The sequence below is a fragment of the Arachis hypogaea genome, chromosome 2 (assembly GCF_003086295.3).
Source record: "Arachis hypogaea cultivar Tifrunner chromosome 2, arahy.Tifrunner.gnm2.J5K5, whole genome shotgun sequence".
Lineage (NCBI taxonomy): Eukaryota > Viridiplantae > Streptophyta > Magnoliopsida > Fabales > Fabaceae > Arachis > Arachis hypogaea.
This window is the reverse complement of record NC_092037.1, coordinates 97,875,537-97,899,137: the sequence shown is the minus strand read 5'-3', so window position 1 is coordinate 97,899,137 and position 23,601 is coordinate 97,875,537. Positions and strand designations below refer to the sequence as shown.

Here is a 23,601-nt window from a genome sequence, read left to right as displayed (position 1 = left end):
AAAAATATAATCCAATCAAATCCGAATTAGTATGGTTTTAATCAATTTTCGATTTAAATTTGATTGGATAAACGGTTTAATTTAGATCGGTTTGGATTTGAACACCCCTAATTATAGCAGTCAGACAGTAAAATACATGAAACACCATATATATGAAGGTGCATATTAGAATTCTCCATCATAAAAGCAGGTATATTCCCACTTGGCACTTATCCATCCAGCAAGTGGGATTTTAGATTTTAGATATTTACAAAAACGGCGACGTTTTGGGTTTGTCCTTTGTCGAAACCCCACATGCTGAATGTGACCTGAAAATGTGATTCATGATTTATTTCCCACTCTTATTCCAATCCAACCACTCTCTCTTTCTCTGCAAGTTTCCCCCAAATCCTTACTCCTAGGGTTCCGGCTCCAAACCTTCGATTCCTCCGATAAGGTACCGATTCTCGATCTCCCTTCCACGGAGCTTCAGATCTGCTCTCCCTCTTTCCTCCATTGTCAATGATACACTCAATTTCGTCTCTCGAGTTTTCATATTTATTTGTTTCGTTCAGTTTTAGGATTTTCATGAAATGGTTGAAAATACTCTTCTTTTCGTTGCGTAGCATTTGCAGGTTCTGTGAGCAAAGGTGGTTTGGTAGCTTCGTTCGACTCAGCTGAGAGAAAACAGAATTCACAATGAGACCCGTGTTTTGCGGAAACCTGGACTTCGACGCGCGTCAATCTGATGTTGAGAGGCTCTTCAAAAGATACGGGAAGGTTGAAAGAGTGGACATGAAATCTGGTATGCCATTTTTTTTCGGAAATTTTATTTATTTATTTATTATTTGGTTCATTTTTATGTTTAGGGTTAAATTTCTGCTTTTTTGTTTCAGCTATGCAGTTAGTCATTTTACTGGAATTTTTTTCCTTCATGTTTTGGACAATTGAGTATGTAATGTGATTTTCAGTTGTTAGTTTAGTGTTGGGTGGCCAAGCATTGTTTTTGGCTTTGAACTTTGTGTGAACTTGCTTTATTGTGTGAATTTTTCGGGGCCTTCCTCTTTCCAATGTATACTTTACATGGTTGTTGGATAAATTATATGGCAAAGATTGGATATCTTGGAGAGGGGTATTTCTCGAGAAAGCAGATTAACAGATTGGCAACTGCGACTGGCATTGCTTGAATGGTGATATTTCTTTTAATTTTCTTCGCGGTAATGTTTGACGATAAGGAACAAGTGATGAAAGTGTGCTCTTACGTTGAGTTGCAGTGGGGCTTTTGTACTGTTTAAGAAAGGAAAATGTTATGTGCAACCACTGAAAGTGATCATTTTTTCAAAGAACTCATCGACCCTTTTCTGTTTTCAGTTTGGATTTGATAGTTAAAAAGTAGTTAAAAAAGGATGAGAGTGTGCCATATTTCAAATTAATCATTTTTATTCTTTGCAGCAAATAATAACGGAAAAAAATTCTTATTTTTGTACGCTAAGTGTTCTGTTAATGCAGGGTATAAGACCTTGAAATTTATGTTGCTACCCTCTTACACTTCAGTATTTTCACCATGAGCGTGATTTGAGCGTGCTTAACAGCATGGAATGAACCTTTGATTCTTCCAAAATTATAACTGAAGTACAATACAATTTGTGATTTTTAAAAGGGTCAAGATGATGTTCTTTGACGAGTTACTTTTGAATGGATGTACATTTTCTTTTCCTTTTAAAAGAAGAGAGCTTTCGTTTAGAAATGAACCCCCATACTCAACATTTTCTTTGTGGCAGGATTACTTGGAAAATTGGAATGCCCATGCTCTTCTTGGGTGGATGTGCTTCCCTGCATTTCATTTCTAGAATGTGCCCAGGCTTCTTGTATTTTTCCAGACGAAATAATCTGATCCGCCTTAGCCCTGCCATTCTGCATTCCCTCAGCATTCATTGATTTTTCATTCCTCATGACTTTTGATCAGTGTTCAATTTCCGACATGTTTCAACATAGAAACCTTGATGATTTCGCAACTGTGGCAGGTGTTGTGGTACTTCTTGACAGTTTTATTTTGTGTTTTATGTTGAAATTTTCTCATACTTGAAAAATTGATGCTGCCTTTGTCCATAAACCATCTCTGTGAAAGGAGTATTTGAATTTTCAATTGAAATGGTTTTGGTGCTGTTTTATTTTTAACATTTTTTGTGTATAGGGTTTGCTTTTATCTACATGGAAGATGAAAGGGATGCTGAGTATGCAATCAGAAGACTTGATAGAACTGAATTTGGAAGAAAGGGGCGCCGTATACGTGTTGAGTGGACAAAGGTATGCTTGTGATGGTAAACCACAATAGTGGTTATTACTTATTAAATAGTGATATATCATATAACACAACTCATAGCTTCTATTTTCATCACTTTTATGGTATTGGAAAAGTATTAAGACATGTTTAGGTGATATTCAGATTTTAACATTCAATATAATTATTTTAAGATTTGTAGTGTAACTTTGTTATGATTTGTAGCAAGAACGGGACAGCAGAAGGTCAGGTGATTCAAGAAAATCCTCAAGTAATTCAAGACCATCGAAGACTTTGTTTATCATAAATTTTGATCCAGTTCACACCAGGACAAGGGATCTGGAGAGACACTTTGATCCCTATGGGAAAATATCAAATATAAGGATCAGGAGGAATTTTGCTTTTATACAATATGAAACTCAGGAGGATGCTACAAGAGCTTTGGAAGCAACAAACTTGAGGTTGTACATTTAAATTCTCGCTTATTATCTTTTCAATTGTTGATGTTATTTTTCCCCAGAAGTTTTAACTAGAAATACTCTAGATTCCAGTGCTTTGAATGGAGGAGGTAAGATGAGGGCAAGCGAATAAATATGCTAATGGCTTTGCTTAAACATCTTACATTTTCTATGCATGTTTGATTTGCAGCAAATTTATGGATCGTGTTATCACAGTGGAGTATGCTATTAAAGATGATGACGACAGGAGGAATGGATACAGTCCTGATAGAAGAGGCAATGACTCCCCTGATGGGAGATATGGCCGGGGCAGATCCCCGAGTCCATATCGCAGAGGTAGGGGTAGCCCAGATTATGGTCATGGATCGAATCCAGCTTCCAGACCAGAACCAAGAGGAAGCCCAAAGTATGAACGAGGTGAAAGCCCAGTCAATGGCAGATATGACAGGTTTGTGGTTTGATATGATCCACCTAGTGTTTTGGTCTATTCTTCCTTTTGTATGTGGCTATTATTCACCTTGTTCTCGCTTTGACTATTTTATTTTTTACGCAGCCGGTCTCCTCCTCCACGAGAAAGGTCTCCTCCTCCACGTGAAAGGTCGTCTCCCCCACGTGAAAGGTCGCGATCCTGAGGAGTAAAACAATTAGATCCGTCTGTGAAATTGTTACTCATTTTCATTTTGTTCTAGCAGTCTGTAGTTTGGCAGCAGAAAACATTAAGTTTGGTTGTATCTACTGTTGTGTGTTGGCTTGAACCTAATGCAGCAACATGCAAAGACATTGAAACAGATTATCTTATGTTGGTGGATCTAGTTTGATTTATGTTTTCTAAAAAGGACATTGTTTGACCTCTGGTTCATTATGGATTGAGCATTATTTAGTTACTTGTATTTATGAGTGTGTAGGTCAAATTTTCACAAAGAGAAGAGATCAAAATTTCGAATTTTTAAAGCTCGTCATTGCAATCTAACTGCATCTAATAAATTTGGCATTCAATATTTTATGGCTACAAAGTACAAACTACAAAAATTGTATATATATATTAAAACCGAATTGCACTTGTTTTTGTTTATATAAAAGCAGCGGGGTTAATCATTTTCCCACGAGGTAATAATAAATAATAATCCTAATAAGGTTGGAGCGTACTTAGATGTTATTGGAAAGGTCACCCAAAAAAAAAAAGATGTTATTTGAAAGTCCAGATTCGGATCTGATTTTGATTTTGGAATTTAGAATATCAATGTAGGGTTTTTTTAATTTATTTTTTTCTTAAAAAAGGGACAATAAAAAGGCCTCACCTAGCCTCTTTTGTTGTGTACCTTTTTCCTTCCAAGTTCCAAAGGATTACTCTACATTCTCATATTGATTAACTCATTATTCTATTTTGTTTTGACATGATTAGTCATTATTATCCACAAATCATGTTAGTTTTAGATCAATTAATTATGTGTTTTCATCTCGCAAAGAATCAAAAAGTGTAATTAATTACTTCAAAGCGAAATAAATAGTATTTTAACTTGGTTTGGTCGAGTGGTTAGTTGACTTAGTTCACTTGTTTGCTTAAGTAAGTGTTAAGATTCGAATCACGATTCATGCATACAGTGTATACAGTAATCTATTAGTCAATAATCAGTAATCTATTAGTCAGCGATAGATTAATCAATAATCATTAACTTGTCAGATTAGAAATACGTGAAAAAAATCTTAAATTATTCTAAATAATCCATGTACCTAAATTATACTAACATCCCCTAGATTTGGATTGCTAAATTCAAATAAAACTACGCATTTAGGCATATAATTAAATTCAATTTTCATGTAGAGACAATATAAAAAAACGTGTTCAGATATTTGAAGTATATTTCTATATCATCATAAATAAATAATTTTTAAATTCACTATGTACTTAACTAGTTATCTAAATGTATAAATTTAATTATATAATTGTATAAATTTTTTTATACTTACATAAAGATTAAATTCATAATTATGATTTTATTACTCTAAAATACCTTTTTGTGTTTCTTTATTTATTATTCTTTTTCTCAAGCTAACCTAACCAATTACTGATTTACTGTTAAGTACCAGAGTTAACAAGATAATATATCACAACTAAAATTTATAAATGAAAAATAAATAGAGCTAAACTAAATAGTTTAAGAAATAATGAAAATAGCATGACTAAGTGATAAATATTATAATTTTTTAAAATACATAAAAAAATTTATAATATTCCCATACATATTATAAAAATTCATATAAAGAAATTATATATATTAAAAGTCTTACTAATTTTCTCTCACTTTTTCACTCACTAATTCTATAAAAAATTTAGATACAAATAGTAAATGCCTTAACAATTTATATATAATTTATTAAAAGTAGTTATATGAGTCTATATATTAAAAAAAAATAGTGATATGAAAAACAAACAAATCACCACTTGTTCGAGTTATTATGATATCAAATTAATAAATGTCAATTTAATCTTATCAAGCTATCTTGTACAGTTCTATCAAATTATATGACAATTTGATAAATATCAACTTAATTTTATTGTTATGTACTGATGTACAATTTATTTTTAACACATGATTAACTAATAATTTATTTTTTGGCAAAGTGAATGATTACAACTAAAATAGCTTATCCAATTTTACCATAGTTAAAAATCACATTTTAACCAATTTAATTATCTAAATCACTACTTTATCTAAATCCTTGACTTGCAATTTTGTAAGACCAAGTCAAAAACAGACCGAGGAAAGTGGAAACATATGTGTGAATGATTAATTCATCATTTTGTAAGCATATCTTATTGCTCCGATAATCACGAATGACAGCTAAGTGATGTTTATTCCTTCTTTGAATTTTGAAATCCATATTTCCCTTATCCGAAAACAAGTTTCCAATAGAAATCTCTCTAGTCTCTACAATAATTTATCCAGACACATTGCAAAATATGAATACTTTTTCCCCTTTTAATTTGATAAATAAACAAATCTGAACACATTGAGCTTAAACCAAACTCCAAAGCTGGTTGTCCTTATTTGCTTTTTTACATTTCTACTGTTTTACAGTTAATCATGCTTCTTGGTACATAGACATGGTCACATGGAATGATTAGACAACAATAATTACATCTTATTAGTGTATTAATAGGCCAAAACGTACTTATTAATCTATTTTTTATAAATCAAATGTGTATAATAATCACAAATATAAAATTAGTCAAGATGGTTATTTCTTTACATTCTAATTAAGTGGTGTTAGGTTTGAATATTATAAATAACAGAATATACTTTTTTTTTATGAATTATAAGAGCATCTTAGAGAAGAAAAAAATCATGAATTAAACTTCGTCCTTAATCCTTTCTCATCATATTTTGAATAGGTTAGGTTACTTGAGAAATACTATTTATTTTTTAAATTTTTAATTTTTAGTAATTTTTTATTTAAATAATATTATTAATTAATTTAAATATCCTTTTTATAAGAAGTTATTTATTTTTTATGAGGAATTATTTATTTTTTATTTTTTTTTCTAAAAATCGAATAATAAACAATTTTTAAAAAATATTTAATTACACGGTATATATTTGACCATGATAAAAAAAAACAATTATATTACTTATCTCACCTAAAAATATTTCATAGCTTAATTCATTAGTCAATAAATATATCTATGATTCTCATCATATATTCATGGCAAAACATTAGTGGCAAATTCGTAATATATCACAAGATCAATGTCAAAGATATATAAATTCAAATTCAATAAACAGACAGTGAACTTTGAAAAATGAAACAAGTTCACTTCACTTTCACACGTGGGATTTTTAGGCACTTTCAAAATACTACTTAGACACCTTATACTACTAGGACTTAGGAGCTGTTATGACACCATGCCCCCCCACATTACACGTGGCACTGCTACGCACCCACGTAATCACATTGATAACCTTAAAAATATATATATATATATATATATATATATATATATATATATATATTATATATATATATATATAACATCCTTAGATTTTTCAAATTTCAATCAATCTCAACGGTTAGCTTATCTGTCTCAACCCCACAAATCTGAACCGTTAAATCAATGGAAATGTTCGAACTATAAGCACTTCTAAGCACCCCCAAAACTCGCATCTTGCTTCATTTGAGCGTTTATGCTATAAAGTTTGATTTTTGAATTGTGGGGTGTTTTGTTTTCTGATGTATTGTGCTAGCTTGTGTTTGTCTTCTTCTGTTGTAAGAGCTTCAGTGCTATATATTATATTATATGGTTTAGATTTGCTTCAAAAATTGATCACTCATCACTTTGGAGCGTTTTGCTTCTGTTCCTCAGCTTATTATGAGACAGGACTGAAGCAGCTTCTGAAACTCTGAAGAAACTGTTTCCAAGTAGCTCATAGCCTGATCAATGATTTTGGAAGCATTGGAAGAGTTTAATGTTGTTACATAGTGTTCAAAAAGCAAAGTGTTTTGTGTTTTTGTGTGTGTGAAGTTTGAAGTTTAAGTCACAGAAGAAGCTTGCTTTCTTTGTTACTCATTCTTAAAGGTTGGTCCTTCAAGTTCAAGTGTGTTCTGTTTTACATTGTTGCATCTTTGCTTTGATCTTCTACTTAAGGATGAAAAAAGAAGAAGAAAAAGAAATAACGAAGTTCTGTGCTTTTTCTTCCTCCTTTTGCTTTTCCTCTTAATAATTATATTTTGATGAGGTTAAGGTTTTTATCTTTTGCTCAAGCTACATGTTATGGAATCTTTCTAATTTCTTTGTCTTTTGGGCTTACAGAAACAGTGAGGAACAAGATTGATAGCTCTAAACAGGAAAAAGAAAAGTCCTTTCAATAGTTTGAGAGCAAGTCAACAAGTTGAGTTAAGGTATTGTATATATTTATTTGTTTTTATTTAAATTTACATTAATTGAAATTCTTCATTCTTTTGTTTTTTGTTTTTTGTTTTTTTTTAAATCTCATCAACATTTTTTATTCCCTTACTTGTTAACATTAATAATAGTCAGTGATCATTGATTGGACATGCTTGTGTTGTATACAACTTGTAGATAGAGACTTGTGTCTTCCCTTTAAAGTGAAGCTTCTTCCTTTCTCATATTTCATTAACCCCTTTTATTATGAGGACAAAGATGGAAAATCACATCTAAGGATTCTACTTCCCTTTTTGAAATTGGACTCCTTGACTGTTGATATGAGTTGGAAATTAACCTCACAACACTCGCTTATGCACTTAATTTTGTGATAAATTCTTATAATGCTTTTGAAAAATATTTAAAAGTTATTTAATTAATACTAATGTTAATTTGTATTGTTAAAATGTTAATCAAGATCATTTTCATGCAAGAATTCAATTTCTCCAACTTTGTGTTGCTCTTGGTACCTACCAACCCCTTGATGCTGAGTAAAGTTAAGAGATATTATTTTTCCCCTCTAGTGACCAATATGCCCCTAGAGAGAACACCTTATTACATTTGTGCCACTTTCCAAGTTGGTCTCTTAGGCCTAACATATTAGTAGATTTGCACACTCAAATTAATATTTAATAATACCCACCGACTCCCTCTTAATTGGACAGCATTCTTAGCAGATAAATGTCCAATTACTTCATTTTCATTAGCAACCATATATCTAACCATAGCATTTATTGCACTTATTAGAAAAATCCAATATCCAATAGACTACTAATACAATACAATACACTAACTTGTTTATATAATTTCCAAAGGGGCATTAAATGATGACTTTGCTAAAGTAACAAGAATAGTGGGGTATCTTTAGGTACTTCATCTTTGATAGGGAGGGTCATGCTTTTAGTAAACAAGTTTTTTGTCTGTGATCATCAAGATTCTTCATACTATACAATATTCATGTTGGTCTAATCTCTCTTTCTTTTTGTTTTTCTTAATTATTTGTTTATTTTGTTAGAGAATTTTCTATTGGAGTCTTGATATATAATTTTAAGGATTTTATGATTGCAACTGCTCCACCTCCTTTTGATTTTCTTTTTCTTTTCTGTGATATTATCATTGCATTCTCCTTTTCTCCTATGCAAAAAATTGTATCTTGGTCATTTCTTTGAGCTTAGTTTTTCTCCTTTTCTTTTCTTTTCCAGTTCTTGGTGATCAATCATCAAATTGTACATCATGGTGGAAGATTATGGTGCTGCTGCTGCATCATTTGATGCTAGTTCAACAGAAGAATGGTTGCTTCATGCACAAAAGCTTGTTCCTGCAGCAATGTCTAAGGCAAAAGAGGTTAAAGTTTTCCCAGTCAAGTGGAAGATGATTATCTCGAAATTGGAGCAGATTCCGTCGCGTTTATCGGACTTGTCGAGCCACCCTTGCTTCTCCAAGAATGCTCTCTGCAAGGAGCAATTGCAGTCAGTTTCCAAGTCACTCGAAGAAGCTATCGAATTGGCCGAGCTTTGTTTGAAGGAGAAGTATGAAGGTAAGCTTCGGATGCAGAGTGATCTTGACGCTTTAGCTGGGAAACTCGATTTAAATCTGAAAGATTGCAGCTTGCTGATCAAAACCGGTGTGCTAGGAGAGGCTACTCTGCCTTTGATGGTGTCTGGTTCTGTTCAAGACTCTGATGTTGATTTTGCATCCATTAAGGAATTACTTGCAAGGCTTCAGATAGGTAACTTGGAAGCCAAGCAAAGAGCATTGGAGAAGCTCTATGATGTGATGAAAGAAGATGAGAAGAATGTTTTGGCTGTTCTTGGGAGAAGCAATGTTGCTGCATTGGTTCAATTGCTTACAGCAACATCTCCAAGGATTAGGGAAAAGGCTGCTACTGTGATATGTATTCTTGTGGAATCCGGTAGTTGCGAAAATTGGCTAGTTTCTGAAGGAGTTCTGCCACCTCTAATTCGGCTCGTTGAATCCGGTAGTGCTGCAGGGAAAGAGAAGGCCACGGTTTCTCTTCAGAGGCTGTCAATGTTGGCCGAAACCACCCGTGCAATTGTTGGACACGGTGCTGTTCGGCCGTTAATTGAGGTTTGCCAAACAGGGGACTCTGTTTCCCAGGCTGCAGCCGCTTGTGCTTTGAAGAATGCGTCGTCCGTGCCGGAGGTGAGGCAGGTTTTGGCTGAAGAAGGCATTGTGAAAGTGATGATTGAGCTCCTTAGCTCTGGAATTTTGTTGGGAACGAAAGAGTATGCGGCCGAGTGCTTGCAGAATCTAACAGCGAGCAACGAGAATCTAAGAAGATCTGTCATAGCAGAAGGTGGTTTCAGCAGTCTCCTGGCCTATCTTGATGGCCCTCTTCCTCAAGAATCCGCGGTCGCAGCCCTGAGGAATTTGGTTGGTTCTGTTTCTGAGGATGTTCTGGATTCCCTCGGCTTGCTTCCTCGATTGGTTCACGCGCTTAAGTCGGGTTCCTTGGGAGCCAAGCAAGCCGCAGCCTCTGTCATTTGCCGGATTTGTGGCCCGGTTGAGATGAAAAAAATGATCGGCGAAGCCGGCTGCATACCTCTTCTGATCAATTTGCTTGAGGCTAAAGCAAATAGTGCTAGAGAAGCTGCATCACAAGCAATTTCGAGCTTGATGGTGCTGTCTGCGAATCGAAGAGAGGTTAAGAAGGATGATAAGATTGTGGTGCCAAGTTTGGTTCAGTTGCTTGATCCAAATCCACAGAACACTGCAAAGAAATATGCAGTTTCATGCCTTGCATCACTGTCTTCTTGCAAGAAATGTAAGAAGCTTATGATTTCTTATGGAGCAATAGGGTATCTCAAGAAGCTTAGTGAGATGGAGATTCCTGGATCTAAGAAGCTTCTAGAGAGATTGGAAAGAGGAAAACTCAGAAGCTTGTTTAGCAGAAAATAAGACTAAACATTATTATTATTATTATTGCAACTTTTATTTCTTTGTTTTTGTTATTTTTGTTTCATTGTCTGTATGAAACAAGTGGGAGGTTAGGAAGTGTAATGTAATCAATGTTTTAGATTTTATTGTATTTAATGTTTCTGTCTTTTTGTACACTCTTTTCCTCTCTTTAATTTGTCTCATATGTTTTCATTTCATAACTTGGCTCTTCATGAATGTTTCATTTAATCTTGGATAAAACTTGGATTCTACACATAGAGAAGAAGAAAAATTAACTTTGAACAAGTGTTAAGTAGAATCTTTGACCTATTTTGCTATTATTTTGAACTTCTAGTTATAGTTAAGTGTGAAAAGTTTATAAGAATGAGTATTTATTTGATGAAATCATCTATTAATTATATATCTAAGGAATTGTCACCATCCAGCACCTATGTATTTTTATGTAATAATTCTTACTTTTAAGAAATACCTAATCCCATATTATTTAAAAGTTTATAATTATTTTATTTTATTTTTACAAATTTCTGAGTGTGATGAACACTGGTGTTTCCATCATTTTTGTTATCAGATTCTAAATAACAACTTTATACACTTCATGTAAATGATTAAATTTTAAGTCAGATTAACAAATTGCAAAAACACTAATGTTAACAGCACTATAACTTTAATATGTCAGTAAAAATAATGCTACCAAGATCATTGCTTACATTTGATAATAAAAAAAGTATTATCAGTTCAGAGATTATTTGTGATGATATATCCTTCGACACCTACTTCTAAATTCTAATTAGTTTTTTCTCCTTTTCTCATTATTTTTTATTTTTTATTTTATGAGTGCAACTATAGATTAAGTCTTAACATTTAATATGTTTATTTATTTATTTATTTATTTATTTTGAAATATAAACTGTGTAGAGCCAAATTTCACATCTTAGATTTCAGTTAAGAAATGTTACTCAATATCATACATCATTTAAGAATAGATATTAATCAATTGGTTGAAGTTTTCACACTTTTTCCACCACAATTTTTTTATAAGTTTAATTTTGATATATTGACAATGTAAAACGTTTTATACAGTCGTGTAATTATATCTATTTTTTTGGATGATTATTCATACAATCAATATAAAAAATAGTTATTTTTAATAATATGGTATTACGTAATTAAATGCACATGTAAAACTATTTTATATTGATAGTACATTAAAAATTAAATTCTTTCTTTATATACTAAACAACTTTTTAACTTATCCAATGTTCTGAAATTGCTTCTAAAAGTTTGCCATTTTCCTAGTTATCTTTATGTCATAGTCTTTTTTTTCTTTTTCTCCTTAAAATCATTGTAGTAGTGCTTTGCACCACTTGGACTTGCATTAGTGTGACAAAACAATCATAATGGCATGTGAGTTGTAAGATATATGTTTTACTAATTAATTATAAATTATAATGCATGCATGGTGTGTTCAATTCCAACCCCACAATGACTTCATCACTTTAGGAACATGTTTTCTACTTCACTATATAGCCATTTGCACCTCACTATCTCAAATGTGAAACCAGCATTGCTTGCATTATACACGTAATAAGTGGTGTATCTTAGTAATATTTCACAAATTAAACATTATGTTTCAGTGAATAAATGCACTTAGGTCTCATTTATTTACAAGGATAGAATATTGACACATAAATATAAAAATATAAAATTATGTTTGGCAAATAAAACATAAATAAAATATTATGTCTTAAAATATTAAATTAATATATTTTGTATTTTTTATCTAAAAGAATATAAATATTGGATGAAAAACACAATTTTTTTTATTTTTTTAGTATTATTATCAAATTTTAATAATTATATTTTTTATTATTCTTTTTTTATTTTAAATTTTATGTAAAAAAATAAAAAAGTAAATTGGACTTTCAATTATTTATTCTATCTTATATTCAGTTTATCTTTAAACAAAATACAAAACATTAATTTTTATATTTTTATTTTTTATGTCATATTTTTATTATCTTATCTTATTTTATTTTTAAAATCAAACATAGTGTTCATACCCTGGCCCAATACAAAGGCCCAGGTCCAACTAAAAGGCCTAATCTAAAGGATTAGAGCCTAGCTAAGTACCGACCCTCACATAAGAAGTCGGTATCAACCACGACTTGGTCAGAAGAGGTCGGATGAAAGATTAGCTGGCAGATAAACACTCATTCAAATGAGTAACCGCCCCTAAAATCTCTCTAACCGCCTCATAAAGCCATATCTTAACCTCCCCAAGATAATAGGGATGGTTACTACCCTAAAGATACGGCACTACACCAACGGTGGTTATTGGCTCACCACTATAAATACACTGACACCCCTCAGGTATCTCTAAGTCCAATACTCTCTAAGACCTGCTTACACTCTTGCTAACTTAGGCATCGGAGTGTCTTTGCAGGTACCACCCCCCATTCACACGCGAGCACAAGTCGGACGGAGCCTCCCGAGTTGCGGACCTACCCGGAGTTCTCCTCCATCATACACTTGGGCCGCCAAACGCCATCCTCAGCATTAATCTCCGGTTACCTACCGTAACATTGGCGCCGTTGCCGGGGACCCGAGAGATCATTCAACGATGGCGGATAGATCCCACGAAGAGGGCCATGTGGAAACAGATTCTGAACAAGAGAATCTGGACATGGGAAATGACAATGAAGACACAGCCCAACAACAAGATAACGACCAACACAGAGAGGGTACCTCCGGAATGAAGAATCCGAAGGTAAACTCCTCAGAAGGACGTGAGTCCGAAAAGGGCGGACTATCCCATGTAACTGAATTAATGGGACTAGTCCATAGCCGCCTGGAGCAATTGGAACAAGAGCGCGAGAGGCAAAAGGAAACCGAAAGGTACCTTAAAGAGGAGATGGAACGGCGAAAGGAGTTAGAAAGAAAACTCTTGCAGCTAGAATCCTCCCTCAAGAACTCCCGCGATGAAGGAGAAGATCAACTCCCGGGCGGAGAAGATCCTTTCAGCGAGGACATAATGAGGGCAAAAGTTCCAAGGAACTTCAAAAGCCCTGATATGGATCTCTATGATGGAACTACGGATCCAAAGCATCATCTTAGCAACTTCAAAAGTCGGATGTATCTAGCTGATGCCTCCGACGCTACGAGATGCAAAGCTTTCCCGACCACTCTATCGAAGGCAGCGATGAAGTGGTTCGATAGCCTCCCCCCGAGATCCATCACTAGTTTTGAGGACCTCTCAAGGAAATTCTTGATGAGGTTCTCAATCCAAAAGGATAAAGTAAAACATGCACCGAGCCTCCTGGGAATAAAACAGGAGGTCGGAGAGTCTTTACGAGCCTATATGGAAAGGTTCAATAAGGCATGTTTAGAGATTCAAGATCTGCCGACGGAGGCAGTAATAATGGGGTTAGTCAATGGACTTAGGGAAGGTCCCTTCTCACAGTCCATATCTAAAAGACACCCCGTTTCTCTAAGTGATGTACAAGAAAGGGCCGAAAAGTACATCAATATGGAAGAGAATGCAAGACTAAGAGACTTGAGTTCGCGGCCCGGACCTACTTCCTCCTCTAGGGAAAGAGAAAGGGAAGTTAGGAAAAAGGAAGAACCCGGTCTCGAAAGGCCCAGAAAGTATCACTCTTATACTCCTCTAAAGACTTCTATAGTGGATGTATACAGAGAGATTTGCAACACCGAAAGGCTGCCACCCCCAAGACCTATCAAAAATAAAAAAGGGGGAAGCCGCAGCGAGTATTGCGAGTACCATAAAATATATGGTCACTCCACCAACGACTGTTACGACCTCAAAAATGTGATAGAAAAGCTGGCTAGAGAAGGTCGGCTTGACAGATATCTCATGGAGAGGTCGGACACCCATGGAAAAAGAAAGCGGGATGATATGGATAGGAGAGATCCTCCACCGCAGACCCCTGAGAGACACATCCACATGATCTCAGGAGGATTTGCGGGAGGTGGAGTCACCAAATCTTCTCGCAAAAGACATCTCAAAAGAGTCTACCAGGTCGGGGATGAGACACCCGACCTTCCCACTATATCATTCACAAAAGAGGATGGGCAAGGGATAATCCCCGGGCATGACGATCCCGTGGTGATAACTATGATCCTAGCCAACGCCCATCTCCACAGAACCCTAGTAGACCAAGGAAGCTCGGCGGACATCCTCTTCAAGCCCGCCTTCGACAAGCTAGGGTTGGATGAAAAAGAATTGAAAGCTTACCCCGACACCCTATATGGGTTAGGGGATACGCCAATAAAACCACTGGGATTTTTACCCCTTCACACCACCTTTGGAAGAGGGGAAAAATCAAGGACTCTGAGCATAGACTTCATAGTCATCGATGAAGGGTCAGCCTACAATGCCCTAATTGGCAGGACTACCCTTAATCGTCTTGGAGCAGTGGTATCAACTCCCCACCTTTGCATGAAATTCCCGACTCCAGGAGGAATAGCAACGGTAAGGGGAGATCAAAAATTGGCAAGGAAGTGCTATAACGAAAGCCTAAATCTGAGAGGGAAGGGCAAAGAAGTCCACACCATAGAGCTAGGCGGCGCAAGAACCAGAGAAGAGCTACGACCCCAGCCGGGAGGAAAAACCGAGGAGATACAAGTCGGAGAGGAGGAAGGAAAAAACACTTACATAGGAGCCAACCTAGGGGAAACCCTGAAACAAAGGTTGGGTGAACTCCTAAGAGCTAATTCCGACCTCTTCGCCTGGAAGGCTTCCGACATGCCCGGGATTGATCCCGAGCTCATGTCTCACAGGCTCTCGGTTTACCCAGGATCCCGACCTGTACAGCAAAGAAGACGCAAGCTCGGCCCAGAAAGGGCCTCCATAGTAGAAGAGCAAGTACAGGCGCTCCTGGAAGCCGGCTTTATCAGAGAGGTCAAATACCCAACATGGCTAGCCAATGTAGTGCTAGTCAAAAAACAAAATGGTAAATGGAGAATGTGCGTCGACTATACCGACTTGAATAAGGCATGTCCTAAGGACCCTTATCCCCTACCGAGTATTGATACCCTGGTGGACTCCAGCTCAGGGTACCAATACCTATCGTTCATGGATGCCTATTCGGGGTATAATCAAATCCCGATGCATGAACCCGACCAGGAAAAAAACATCATTCATCACACCAAAAGCCAATTACTGCTACGTGGTCATGCCATTCGGACTGAAGAATGCAGGAGCCACATACCAAAGGCTGATGAACAAAGTGTTTTCTCCCCATCTAGGGAGCCTAATGGAGGTATACGTCGACGACATGTTAGTAAAAACCAAGCAAGAAGTCGACCTCTTAACCGACCTCTCACAAGTCTTCGACACTATAAGGTTGCATGGGATGAGACTAAATCCCGCAAAATGCGCCTTCGCAGTAGAGGCAGGAAAATTTCTAGGGTTCATGCTAACACAAAGAGGGATTGAGGCCAATCCCGACAAATGCAGGGCCATCCTAGAAATGAAAAGCCCGACTTGTTTGAGAGAGGTTCAACAGCTCAATGGCCGACTTGCAGCCCTCTCCAGATTTTTGGCAGGATCGGCACTAAAATCCCTTCCACTGTTCTCCCTATTAAGGAAGGGATGCCAGTTTGAATGGACTCCGGAATGTGAGGAGGCGTTCCAAGAGTTCAAAAAATTCTTAAGCCAACCTCCTATCTTAACCCGACCAGAACCGGGAAAAGACCTCGTCCTATACCTATCCGTCGCAAACAGAGCTGTCTCATCAGCCCTGGTCAGAGAAGACGAGGTCGGGCAACACCCGGTCTATTTCACCAGTAAGGTTCTACAAGGTCCTGAGCTAAGGTACCACAAACTAGAGAAGTTTGCCTACTCCTTAGTGATAGCCTCACGAAGGCTACGACCTTACTTCCAGGCTCACACGATAAGAGTTCGTACGAACCAGCCCATGAAGCAAATCCTTCAAAAGACGGATGTTGCAGGGAGAATGGTTCAGTGGGCGATAGAGCTCTCCGAGTTTGATTTGAGATACGAAAATCGGACTGCAATTAAAGCCCAGTGCCTCGCTGACTTCATTGCAGAATACGCAGGTGAACAAGAGGAAAAACCGACTACATGGGAACTCTACGTAGACGGATCCTCCAACAAAACAGGGAGCGGCGCAGGCATAATATTGGTAGATGGAAAAGGAACCCAGATAGAGGTCTCCTTAAAATTTGAATTTCTGGCTTCAAACAATCAGGCAGAATATGAAGCCTTGATTGCAGGATTAAAGTTAGCAGAAGAGGTTGGTGCCGCAAAGGTGACGATCTACAGCGACTCACAAGTGGTGACTTCCCAAATAAGTGAGGAATATCAGGCAAAGGACCCCAATATGAAGAAATACTTGGAAAAAACCCTGGAACACCTAGGGCACTTTGCGGAAACCGAGGTCAAGCATATAACTCGGGATCTAAATAGCAGAGCTGACGCCCTATCCAAGTTAGCAAGTACCAAACCCGGGGGGAACAACAGAAGCCTGATTCAAGAAACCCTCCAAGAGCCCTCGGTATCAAAAGCAGAAGATGAACGAGAGGTACTTGAGGTAGTCGGCCTAAACCTCGGATGGATGAATCCCTTAGTCGAATACCTAAAATTCGACATCCTCCCTAAAGAGGAGAAAGAAGCTAAAAAGATCCGAAGGGAAGCACAACATTATACTTCGGTGAGAAATGTCCTTTACAGAAGAGGGATATCAACACCATTGCTGAAGTGCGTACCGACCTCAAGAACCGCCGAGGTCTTGGAGGAAGTACATAGTGGGATCTGCGGAAACCATCTCGGAGCAAGGTCGCTGGCCAGAAAAGTAATCCGAGCAGGATTCTATTGGCCGACCTTGCAGAAAGATGCCACAGACTTTGTGAAAAAATGCCAGCCATGCCAGATGCATGCAAATTTCCACGTGGCTCCACAAGAAGAGCTCATTAGTATAACTTCCCCCTGGCCTTTCGCAAAATGGGGGATGGATCTGTTAGGTCCTTTTCCCCAAGCACCAGGGCAAGTTAAATACTTAATCGTGGGAATAGATTACTTCACAAAGTGGATAGAAGCAGAACCGTTAGCCACTATCACCGCTCAAAGAAGTCGCAGGTTCCTCTACAAAAACATCATCACAAGGTATGGGATACCTTATTCCATCACCACAGATAATGGAACCCAATTCACCGACGCCACCTTTAGAAACCTGGTAGCCAGTATGAAAATCAAACATCAATTCACCTCGGTAGAGCACCCACAAGCCAATGGGCAAGCCGAGGCAGCTAACAAGGTCATACTGGCAGGTTTGAAGAAAAGATTACAGGAAGCGAAGGGAGCTTGGGCTGAAGAGCTCCCTCAAGTGTTATGGGCTTATAGGACAACCCCCCAATCCGCCACAGGAGAAACACCCTTCCGACTAGTATACGGCGTAGAAGCCATGATTCCTATAGAAATCAGTGAGCAAAGCCCAAGGGTAATTCTTCATGATGAGGTCGGAAATGTACAGGGGCACAAAGAGGAGCTCGACTTGCTCCCCGAAGTCCGAGAGAACGCCCAGATAAGAGAAGCGGCATTAAAGCAAAGAATGACTACCAGATACAACAAGAAAGTCATTCGAAGAACATTTGCCGTAGATGACTTGGTCCTAATCAGAAACGACATTGGAGTCAACAAGTCAGGAGATGGAAAGCTCGCCGCAAATTGGAAAGGGCCATACAAAATCAAGGAAGTGTTTGGGAAAGGTTATTATAAAGTAACCGACCTGGATGGCACTGAGTTACCAAGGTCGTGGCATGCTTGTAATATGAAAAGGTACTACAGTTAGAAGCGAACTCTACTCCCTGATGTACTCTTTTCCCAGCTTCATGATTTTTTCCCAAAAAAGGGTTTTTTCTGGAGAGGGGTTTTTAACGAGGCATCATAGTAGAGGCTAAGGGAAAATATGCTGTCAAGACCCTTAGTAGCAAAAAGGTACCTTCCCAATTAATAGAGATCTTTTTTATCACTATATTTCTCTTAAATATCCTCCTCTATTTCTTATAAGTCTTTCTACGAAACGCGCCGACTTAAGCTCGACAAAGCGTGAAAATCCCATGAATCGACCTAACATGGTCGTCAGGATAAAACGACGAGGTACAAGTCGGTGTAAAGAGGTTATACAAGTTGATCGTATTAAACTCGGAAACTATCCGACTCTTAAGTCGAAAGGAAATCCGAGTAAAACAAACTCGAAAGAGCTCCGAGTAAAAGAAAACCGAGCTCCGAGTAGATGAAAAACGCATCGCAAAAATAACCTAAGTCATAAAAAACTCACTAAAGCAAAGTTGAGTATAAAGGATAACAAAAGAAATACGAAAACCTGAAAAGTTTAAAGTTTGCATACAAGCCTTTGCACGAAAAAGGCTCGAGAAAACAATGCAAGCTAACAAAGGGTTTTTCCGAAAAAGATCAAACATATCCAAAACAGAAAAGCATGTGCACGCGTAAAGTAACTTAAACCCTTATCCAAAAAAGGGCACCTACTTCGATTAGAAAACCCTTATCCAAAAAAGGGCATTTATTCTGTTTAAAACCCTTATCCAAAAAGGGCACCAAACAGATCATTTTGTTTACGGCCTCAAAAGGCCAAGAAGCAAATTGTTCACAACCACCAATGAATAAATAGAAGTTTAAAAAAGGGGGGACCCACAGGCCGGGCCCCCATATAGCCACAAAAATAAAGAAGTCATTTGTTGGACGGAGTAGAGGAATCACCACCACCAGGAGGAACACCACCAGGACCAGGAGGAGGAGCCAAAGAGGAAGTCGGAGCGAGGGTTGAAGAACTCGGAGCATCTCTGGAATGAGGAGGAGACTCTATAATCCTCTGCCCCCGAGTCTTTAGGTCTGACTCGGAAAGGACCTCGGGAGCAGGAGGATCAACAATGGCGCCGTCAATCACCACTTTGTCAGGATGTAGTGGAGAAAGATCCAAGTCGGGGGCTATAACCCTGACCTGCTCCAGGAAAATTCTCCAAGACTCCTCGGCGCCATCGGCGATAGAGTCCTCCAACTCAGCATAAGCATTCCGAGAGTTCATCAAGTCCTTCTTCACCTCCACCATATCTTTAAATAGGCTTTGGTAACTCTCTTGGGCTGCCTTCCTTAGATTTACCTCCATAGTACATTGGCTCGCAGCTGGCTCTCCTTCTCCCGGAGGTCATCTCTCTCCTTCCTCAACTTATCCCTCTCCGCCTTCAACTCCCTCTCATGTTTTTCAAACATGAGAAGCCTCTCCTCCAGCTCCTCAACCTTTGGGGAAGTCCCCAAGGAGCTGAGGGGAGTCTTCTCGAATATATCCAAAAGTTTGCCACAAACTCCCGCCGCCCTAAAACATTCTTCAGCCAGAGCGGAAAGGTGGTTCCGAACAGAAACATCATCCATACTTATAAGAGGATAGATGTTCTTTCGGACGAATGCAAGAGCATCCGCCTTAACACCACCTTCCCAAGAAGGGCCAGACTCTGAAGTCTTGCGCTTCTTCTTCTCCGGCTCGGAGAGTAGTTGGGCAGAAGGGAGTGGTCGAGCCAAACTTGAGGAGGAGATGATAATAGGTTGAGAGGGAGTAACAACATTTCTAGAAGGAGGAGGAGGAGGAGAAACGACCGCCTTGCCACCCCCGGACCTAGCCCGGGACTTTGCCTTGGCTTCCTGCACCCTCTGGTAGGACTCTTGAGCATTCTTTTTTTCCATATCTACAAAAGAAACAACCAAGTCACAAGACGGTAAAATACAAGTCGGCAGGATACAAGTCGGTAAAATACAAGTCGGAAATAGGGAATGCATGCGCTACCTATGCAAGATTGAACAAAAGTCGACGTCCCCTGAAGGATTTTTCTCGTATCTAAGTATGGGGCCTTCCCCCATGCTTCTCGGAAAAACCCCACAATGACCGCCTCCACCTCGTCTAGGTCATCTAGACCAATTTTTTCACAAGGGGTGGCCGGCAGCCAGTAAAGGGGAAAGCGAGGGGAGGAATGCTCGTCCAGAAAAAAGGGGTGGTGACCCTCTACAGCTTGAACCTTGAAGAAGAAGTTTTTGAAGTCATGAAAAGATTCGTCAAAAAGGGTGAAAATCCTCCGACCTTGAATGGCTCGGAAGGATACCCATTGTTGTTTGTTGTTTAGCCCACTAAAGGGCTTAGTCATATGGAAAAGATAAAAGAAGATTCTCAAGGAAGTCGGGAAGTCCAGAGCGTGGCTTATAAACTGGTAAATCTTCAAAAAACCCCAAGAATTGGGGTGGAGTTGAGTAGGGGCAACCTTACAGTGGTGCAAAACGGATATCTCGAAATCTGAGAAAGGAAGAAAAACACCCAAACGGGTAATCATACATTCATACATGAAGAAAAAATGAGGGGCCGCCTCATTAACTCTCCCGAAACAGACCCGGTCTTCAGGACCCGGGATTATCAGTTCATATTTGGACTCGTCCTCGTCCGAAGTACAGAGCCTATGATGAGTACGAAGGTGAGTGATGAACTCAGCGTTGACCAACGGTTCCTCCCCAAGGACCGTATCGTCAACCCACTGAGAAAGAACGTCTACAAAAGCCATTTTTTATATAAAGAAAAGTGGCAGAAAACCTACAAAAAGGAAAAAGAAAAAGAAAATCAAAAAACACGGCCACTAAAGAAGAGAGATTCGAAACTAGAATCTACGGGCCAACCTATCTACTCGCAAAACAAAACATGCAAACATAAAGCATGACATGGAAAAAGCAAAACTAACCTTTATCCAAAAAGGGAGGTTGGTGAAGGGCAGAAGTCTTCGAACGCAAGGATGCAATACGAACAAGATAAAGAGAAAGTTTGAAAGATTGCAGAAACGGAAAATGGAAAGAGAGGGAAAGTATTTATAAAAAAGGCTAAGGGGCATAATGGTAAAAAGCGAAGCAGTCATTAATGAGACTGCACCGTTACCAAAGCCCTCAATCCCTAAATGATCCCTCAACGGACACGACGCTTGAATTGACGTAACTGTCAGAAACCAAAAGTCGCGAAAATCACGTCGGTTTCCAAGATCCGTGTTCTTTCAAACAAATCGACTACGAACCCGAGTTGAATACTTGAACCCAAACTTTAAAGAAAATTTGGGCTCAAGTAGGGGCACTGTTCATACCCTGGCCCAATACAAAGGCCCAGGTCCAACTAAAAGGCCTAATCTAAAGGATTAGAGCCTAGCTAAGTACCGACCCTCACATAAGAAGTCGGTATCAACCACGACTTGGTCAGAAGAGGTCGGATGAAAGATTAGCTGGCAGATAAACACCCATTCAAATGAGTAACCGCCCCTAAAATCTCTCTAACCGCCTCATAAAGCCATATCTTAACCTCCCCAAGATAATAGGGACGGTTACTACCCTAAAGATACGGCACTACACCAACGGTGGTTATTGGCTCACCACTATAAATACACTGACACCCCTCAGGTATCTCTAAGTCCAATACTCTCTAAGACCTGCTTACACTCTTGCTAACTTAGGCATCGGAGTGTCTTTGCAGGTACCACCCCCCATTCACACGCGAGCACAAGTCGGACGGAGCCTCCCGAGTTGCGGACCTACCCGGAGTTCTCCTCCATCATACACTTGGGCCGCCAAACGCCATCCTCAGCATTAATCTCCTGTTACCTACCGTAACACATAGCATTATTGTTTAGTGAATAGTTTTTTCATTTGACCTAAGACCTAACATAGTTGGTAGCTATTTGAGCTTATAGATTAGTCATTTTGATCCATAACTGATTTTAGGTTTAAAAAAAAAAGCATGCAGTATTATTTAGAAAATAATTTAATCAGCAAAACTAATAGAAAGAAAATGAGAAATATATATATACACCAGCCTTATTCTAAGAATGAAACAACATTCCTTACTAAAACTTTGAACCTAATAATGTGAATGAATTTGAAGTACCTATGTATCAGGGGTTTCATCTTCATCGTACTTCTTATTTCATCACCAAAACAAATTAGTTAACTAAAATAAAATAAAATAAAAATGGCATGATTAAGTCTTCACCTGGTTATGCTTTTGAAGATGTACTGCGTTATCTCAAAATGATAATGATGCAAAAGTAATGCTTGTGCATGAAAGAGATACGTATGTATTACGATTTACGACATTAAAGTTAGTATGTAAAATATTTTCAATGTGATAAATTTAAGCCCAATAGCTATATTTTTTTTTTTTTTTACTATTTCAATTTTCAAGTGAGTTGATAAGATTGACACCTTTACAATAATTTAATTTTAATGTATTAGTAATCAGGACGGAACTAGATTAAATATTAGAGAAAAATAAAAAATATTTACACAATAAAATAAGACTAAAATAAAATTTTAAAGAAGAGTTAAACTGTAATTTATATATAATTTATATATAAAAAATTAAAATTTAAAAAAGTCATTGCCCCCTTTCTTTATACTTGGCTCCGTCCCTGTTAATAGTGTAAAATATTTTAATAATTATAGCATCACATTCATATTTTTTATAATTATTCATATAATTAATAAAAATAATAATTATTTTTAATAATATAACATTATATAATTAATACATGTATAAAATTACTCGGTTTTGCTATGTTACCAACAGCATATCTGCCAACTTCTGCCAACTCGTATTTATAATTGTGTTTCATAAAAGTGTGTTCGTAGATGTGTCTAATAAAAATGTTTTTTTTTATAACTGTGTTTAATAGAAGTGTCTTTATAGATATATTTTCTGGATGTGTCTCCTTATATATTAATTATTAGACACATCTACGAACACACTTCCATGAAACACAAATATAAATAAGAATTGACAGAAATTGACAGATAATATGTTAGTACCCTATACTTTTCCAAAATTACTCTATATTAATAGTACATTAAAATTAAATTCTTTACTAATAAGATGTATACGCGTTTATATTTGTAATTTTTGTTCCTTCTATGGAAGTTTAAACGATGATTTAGTTCAACTCAGATAAAGCAA

The 23,601-nt window shown here is 37.5% G+C and overlaps 1 protein-coding gene and 1 pseudogene across 2 annotated transcripts; both read left to right on the top strand.

Moving 5' to 3' along the window:
• Positions 1 to 266: 266 nt before the first annotated feature.
• LOC112755119 (serine/arginine-rich splicing factor RS41-like) lies at positions 267 to 3,577 on the top strand (annotated as a pseudogene).
• Positions 3,578 to 6,782: 3,205 nt separating this feature from the next.
• LOC112755101 (uncharacterized) lies at positions 6,783 to 10,779 on the top strand. 2 transcript variants are annotated; one of them, XM_025803007.3, is made up of 3 exons: positions 6,783 to 7,294; positions 7,529 to 7,617; positions 8,863 to 10,779. In XM_025803007.3, the coding sequence occupies exon 3, from the start codon at positions 8,894 to 8,896 to the stop codon at positions 10,577 to 10,579; it is 1,686 nt and encodes a 561-aa protein (XP_025658792.1). In that variant the 5' UTR covers positions 6,783 to 7,294; positions 7,529 to 7,617; positions 8,863 to 8,893; the 3' UTR covers positions 10,580 to 10,779. The 2 variants fall into 2 exon arrangements, with proteins under 2 accessions (XP_025658792.1, XP_025658799.1); XM_025803014.3 differs by lacking the exons at positions 6,783 to 7,294; positions 7,529 to 7,617 and adding an exon at positions 8,369 to 8,619.
• Positions 10,780 to 23,601: the final 12,822 nt, after the last annotated feature.